This window comes from Eretmochelys imbricata, chromosome 26, assembly GCF_965152235.1.
Source record: "Eretmochelys imbricata isolate rEreImb1 chromosome 26, rEreImb1.hap1, whole genome shotgun sequence".
Classification (NCBI taxonomy): Eukaryota; Metazoa; Chordata; order Testudines; family Cheloniidae; genus Eretmochelys; species Eretmochelys imbricata.
The window spans coordinates 10,241,865-10,248,532 of NC_135597.1; the positions used below are offsets into that span (position 1 = coordinate 10,241,865).

A 6,668-nucleotide genomic window follows, 5' to 3' on the forward strand; every position below is an offset into this window, starting at 1 on the left:
ACTTTGTCCTAGTGTTTGTGTCTAATTTGCACATATTAACAGGGGAATGAAAAGCATTTAAAATAGAAATGTGATTGTAAACATCCTCAAAAACTGGGGCAGGTGTAGCATCTGAAACTGCTCTTAACTTAGGCTAGATTTTGGGTGGGCATTGTCCCTTTAAAATATGATGTGGGAATTGGTTACTTCAGACTGCTTTTTTCCCCTGTGATGGTGAAGATAACCTGAGGTGCCTTTGTGCCTTCTTGGGGCAGGAGGGAGGATATTTTTGCTGGAGCATCTCTGACTGGAACTGGTTTCCTCTGGCAGCCACTCAGCATGTTAGCCTTAAAGCTTGCTGGATGGCTCACCGCTTCAGCCAAATCTTTGTCTAGTATAAGGCCTTTTCCCCTCTCTCTTCCTGCTTTCACTTCATTAGATGATGCTTGTGTTTGTGCCATGGCATGTGACAAACTAGAAATTGCTCATCGACCGCTGAACACACCAAAAGCTGATCAAGGATGTGGAGCGAGCGTTGCTGGGACTGCATGTTAGTGCTTGTACCTTGTGCTTTCCAGAGCCAACAGTGAGCTGGAGCTGACAAGATTCCTACCCTACCAGCACTGGAGACTGGAATTATGTCAGTTTCCGCACACTGTTGCCTCGCAAGTGTAGGTCCAGTTGGAAGAACGAAGGATGAACTGATTCAAACACACAGAAGCCAATCAAATCAACGCTGCTTTGGCTTCTGGTGGATCATTCACTTACACCTTAGGAAGGAGCTGAGGTTTCAGCTAGGACAGTTCTTAATTCTGGTGGAAATGGGTCCTCAGTGTCTTTTCTGGACTTTCCTTAGCGTTTATCCTGCCAATGTGCAGTGATTGAGACACAAACATTGGGAAATACACAGTAATTGGATGTCTTCTCCTTCCGCCTCCCCCTGACATTGTAAAGCTGCCAATACATGACTTTTCTCATGGCTTGTTGTTAAAAATGCATTTTTTGCTCTTACGTTGAGGGTTGTTTGATCATTTTTTTCTGTCTGAACTCAGTTCTGAGCTGAATCTGTTGGAACTTCTGCATCACAAAAGAGCGTGCGTGTCTTCTTCCTTTTACTGCGAAATATTGTTGCAAACCTGGTTACTATCTCGATATGCCCAGACTTTTCTCATCAATGCTTTGTTGTCTTTTTGCTGATAAGAGTTGTGCAGGCTTCCTGTGATGTTTTTTGACTGATGGGGCCCGATTCTCATTTACACTGCTGCAATAGTGCAAAGGCATTGACATATGTAAATATAATTTATACCTATCTAAATAGAGGCTTTGATGTAAATGAGAATCATAGAATCATAGAATATCAGGGTTGGAAGGGACCTCAGGAGGTCATCTACTCCAACCCCCTGCTCAAAGCAGGGCCAATCCCCAACTAAATCATTGTTAGAGAGCTTATTCCTTCACTCTCCCACTTCCCTGGTCCTTCTCACATGAACAGAGAGCAACAATACCCGAAGTCCGAAGGTGCAAACAATTCGATGTTTATTGGGGTGAACTTCCAGCAAGCTTAAATACAAGTTCCTTTTCCTTATTTCCGAATCCCAACTTACTTCCTGTTTGCCCCTAATTTATATAGTAATATTCTTAGCTATACCTTAACCAATCATTCTACTAAAATTTAACTAACCAATCCTAACATATTGTAACATGATTATGTAACCAATTATATCCCACCACCTTAATTAGTTTACACCCAGCAAAATTAATTATACAGCAGACAGGAACAATCACAGAACCAGACAGAGATTATACAGACAATAGCAAAGTGGGAACTATAATGGCAAGACAATACAGAAGTGAGGATTTCACATCCCAGTATTGATAAGTGAGTTCTTGCCAGACAGGATGCTATCAAACTAAGTTTTCTTTTACATTTTCTAGGCACTTCCCTTTCTCTGGAGCTGATAGGCACTATCAGGACAGGATTGTATTCCTAACAGCCCAATAGCACCTTCTTTCCATGTGACTACTTTGGAATGTGAGGATGTGACCGGTCGCTTCCCAGCTTATGGCTGCCTCTGCTGCTTAGCCAAAGGCCTTAGCCTAAGAACAGGGCCCCAGACTGTCACAGTAAGAGAAGGACCTTACATTGGCAGACAGTGATTTTGATTCTTTTATACCTCTAACTAGCCAAGTGATAAGAATACACCTAAATTCTTAAAGTACAGGCCTTTACAGACAGGCCTGAATATCTATATCCTAACAATCATCCCAGCCAGGGCTTTGTCAAGCCTGACCTTAAAAACATCTAAGGAAGGAGATTCCACCACCTCCCTAGGTAACACATTCCAGTGTTTCACCACCCTCCTAATGAAAAAGTTTTCCCTAGTATCCAACCTAAACCTCCCCCACTGCAACTTGAGACCATTACTCCTTGTTCTGTCATCAGCTACCACTGAGAACAGTCTAGATCCATCCTCTTTATGAAGATATTGAACAAAACCGGCCCCAGGACCGACCCTTGGGGCACTCCACTTGTTACCGGCTGCCAACTAGAGATGGAGCCATTGATCACTACCCGTTGAGCCCAACAATCTAGCCAGCTTTCTACCCACCTTATAGTGCATTCATCCAGCCCATACTTCCTTAACTTGCTGACAAGAATACTGTGGGAGACCGTGTCAAAAGCTTTGCTAAAGTCAAGAAACAATACATCCACTGCTTTCCCTTCATCCACAGAACCAGTAATCTCATCATAGAGGGCGATTAGATTAGTCAGGCATGACCTTCCCTTGGTGAATCCATGCTGACTGTTCCTGATCACTTTCCTCTCATGTAAGTGCTTCAGGATTGATTCTTTGAGGACCTGCTCCATGATTTTTCTGGGGACTGAGGTGAGGCTGACTGGCCTGTAGTTCCCAGGATCCTCCTCCTTCCCTTTTTTAAAGATTGGCACTACATTAGCCTTTTTCCAGTCATCTGGGACTTCCCCCGTTCGCCACGAGTTTTCAAAGATAATGGCCAATGGCTCTGCAATCAGAGCCGCCAGTTCATTTAGCACTCTCGGATGCAACTCGTCCGGCCCCATGAACTTGTGCACGTCCAGCTTTTCTAAATAGTCCCAAACCACCTCTTTCTCCACAGAATCAGCACCATTGTCTTTTTTGATGTCCAAAGCTTGAATGTTAATTTTCGAAAATAGTGGTGGAAAGGTGTTGGGAAAGAGATCTGTATAATATGTACTGTCCATTTCTTATTATGCTTCTTTAAAGTGGCATTTTACAGTTTTATACGTGACCGTCCACTTGCTAGCCCAGTTCTGTGAAACACTGTAGTTACTTGTCATAAGTTTAGGGAAATACGGCACTCTCTCAGATACCATGTGCAGTAACACTCCAAGTACTCAGATTTTTAAAGGTGACAGCTGTACTTTGAGAATGGCATGTTTATGAGCATTGTAGAAATCATGGTTTAACTGGGGTCTGTCATAGAATATCAGGGTTGGAAGGGACCTCAGGAGGGGATCTAGTCCAACCCCCTGCTCAAAGCAGGACCAATCCCCAATTTTTTGCCCCAGATCCCTAAATGGCCCCCTCAAGGATTGAACTCACAACCCTGGGTTTAGCAGGCCAATGCTCAAACCACTGAGCTGTCCCTCCTGCCGTTATAATAGAGGATCGGAGAGATCTCCACACCTGAGCCATTCTTCTTAGATGACAAATCTGAGACTCATAGACTATCAGGGTTGGAAGGGACCTCAGGAGGTCATCTAGTCCAACCCCCTGCTCAAAGCAGGACCAAACCCCAATTTTTGCCCCAGATCCCTAAATGGCCCCCTCAAGGATTGAACTCGCAACCCTGGGTTTAGCAAGCCAATGCTCAGACCACTGAGCTATCCTTCCCCCCTGTCGAACATCAATCCTGGTGTGTTCAAGTTACTTTTTATTTTAAAAGGTTTTTTTAAAAAGTGAACACTCAAAAATAGGATTTTTTTTTCCTTTTGAAGAAATCCGTAAGGTCAAATCAGTAAGGCACCCACTACTCCCATTGAAGCTTATGGGAGGTGAGGATATTCAGCACCTCTAACTCAGAACCCAGGTGTACACTTCAAAACAGCAGCAAGAAACAGCTTTTCTAAACTATGTTTTTAAATTTCATTCCTCCAAATTTGAGATTTGGTTTGTATTTGTTTTGTTTTTTTCCCCCATACCCACACATACCCCTTTACAAGGAGCAAAATCTCCTCTTGTGATTTAGCATAAAATATTGCAGAGCAGGTTTAAGTGAATGTGCTTTTAAATTTAAACTGCAGCTAATTTAACAGGTCAGATATAGCAGAAGTAACAAGGTCCGTTTCCACTAGGTATCATATATCAGGTCTGTTCTTTCTTCTTCATTGGTTGGCATTTCTCGTCCACAGGAATGAAGTGCATGTTAAGAGAAAATAGCCTTTTTAGCAAATTGACTTTTACTTCTATTGCTTCTGTAATTTAAGTGCGTTTTTAATATTTATATACATTCAATGCATTCAGTCTGCAGCGATCTAAAACGGATTGTGTGTTGATAATGATTTCACAAGTCAAGCGTTGAATAATGCCCTCGGATGCAGACAGTAATGGGAGCCCCGTAGATGCAACCAAAGGCAGACCATGACCCTAGACCTCATGCAAGACCTCCTTCTCTCTGGGTTAGAAATACAGTTGCACCCACTGAAAAATCAACATGTGTTGATTGCTGTCACAGCTTTCTCCTGTTCTGTGTACAAAGAAATGCTGAAGTATCTTATACCATTGTATGGTAACTGTTAGTAAATGCGGATTTGTTAATGGGGAGGTTATTTAAAGTCAAATATAAATGAGGCTGAGCAGACCTCCCCCTACCATCTGGTTGCAATATTGTGCCTATCAAACACTTTTATACATCAGGTTGTTCTTTAAATCAAATAATTATCTTTTACAGACTAATCACCATGGGGAGGTACCAGATAACCTGCTGGGTAGTCATCCTTTTTGTTGTGATGTGGAGCGACGTTTCCCTTTCCAAAAAAGGAAAGGGTAAAGGTGGAGGCGGTGGGAACACAGGAGGCAACCGCTATCCCAGCAACCCTGGCTACCCCCAAAATCCTAGCTATCCCAGAAACCCTAGCTACCCCCATAATCCCGGCTACCCCTCCAATCCCGGCTATCCCAGAAACCCTAGCTACCCCCATAATCCCGGCTACCCTCCTAATCCCGCCTACCCCCCCAATCCCGGCTACCCTCCTAATCCCGCCTACCCCCCCAATCCCGGCTACCCCCCCAATCCCGGCTATCCCAGGAACCCTAGCTACCCCCACAATCCCGGCTACCCCAGCAACCCTGGTGGTGGTGGGCAGCACTACAACCCAGCTGGTGGCGGAACAAGCTTCAAAAACCAGAAGCCCTGGAAGCCTGATAAATCCAAAACCAACATGAAAGCTGTGGCAGGAGCGGCAGCGGCAGGTGCCGTGGTGGGCGGCCTAGGCGGCTACGCCCTGGGAAGTGCAATGTCAGGAATGCACATGAATTTCGACCATCCTGACGAGCGGCTGTGGTGGAATGAAAACTCCAATCGCTATCCCAACAGGGTGTATTACAAGCAATACGACGACCGCTCCGTGCCAGAGGGAAGGTTTGTGCGGGATTGTGTGAATATCACAGTGACCCAATACAACATTGATCCCAATGAAAATCAAAATGTGACCCAGGTAGAAGTTAAAGTCATGACGCACGTGATACAGGAGATGTGCACACAGCAATATCAGCAGTACCAGCTGGCCTCTGGTGTCAATCTGCTCCTCTCTGACCCATCGCTCATGCTGATCATCATGCTTGTCATTTTTTTTGTAACGCATTAAGAAAGCAGTCTCAACCTGAACCGTGCTGCTGATCTGTGCGAACGTTTAGCGGGAATAATAGATATAAAAAAGCCTTTCTGTGGAGGTCTCTCATTCTTGCTTGTGTGTGTCTGAGGTGAAGTATCTTAAGATCTGTAATAGGTATCAATACTGTACCATAGAGACACAGGCTGACAGTGTATAGCTGTCTCTTCAAAGCTATCTCTGATTATACACCTACTGTTCAGAATTAAGATTAGGGACAGACTTCAAATGGAAATGAAAGTCAATCTGTTAGCTCCACATTTGTTCTGGTGCAATAGACCTTAGAAGCCAATACAAATCAGTTAATACTGACATACCGTGACCTTGTGATCACACAAGGAAGTGGCCTTCACCAAAATGCCCTCTTCCTCAAATTCATTCTTTAAACTCTGGTACGGATAGGAGCCATCTGATCACATTCATCTTCCCTCCTCTAAACTAGACCACTTTTGAGAGCTGTTTTTCCGTTTCAGTACACCACTGGACTTCTTCCTCTCCAGCTCGCCTAATTCAAGACTTCAGACTGTTGTCTGGCTTCACAAGCCCTCTTTGGTCATCTAGGGGCTGAGGAAGATGCAAAGGCAGAATACTTATGAAAATCCTCTTTACAGATAATTGATGTCTTAGCTAATGGCACTAAATAGTACCAAATGGCACCAATCCCCGACTTGGGGACACCACATTTTTGGGGACATCCACAGTCCAAGTTCAAATTACAAGTTAATTTTGTGACCTGGAGTACAAACCGAGTATTTCAGACAGTTTTGCCTGCCTCTCCGTGGCTTGTGATGTGAGA

The 6,668-nt window shown here is 44.1% G+C and overlaps 1 protein-coding gene across 1 annotated transcript; it reads left to right on the forward strand.

Moving 5' to 3' along the window:
• Positions 1–4,942: 4,942 nt before the first annotated feature.
• Positions 4,943–6,142, forward strand: PRNP (prion protein (Kanno blood group)). The gene has a single exon (XM_077805900.1). It carries the CDS (start codon positions 4,943–4,945, stop codon positions 5,846–5,848), a length of 906 nt encoding a protein of 301 aa, XP_077662026.1. The 3' UTR covers positions 5,849–6,142.
• The last annotated feature ends 526 nt before the right edge of the window (positions 6,143–6,668 follow it).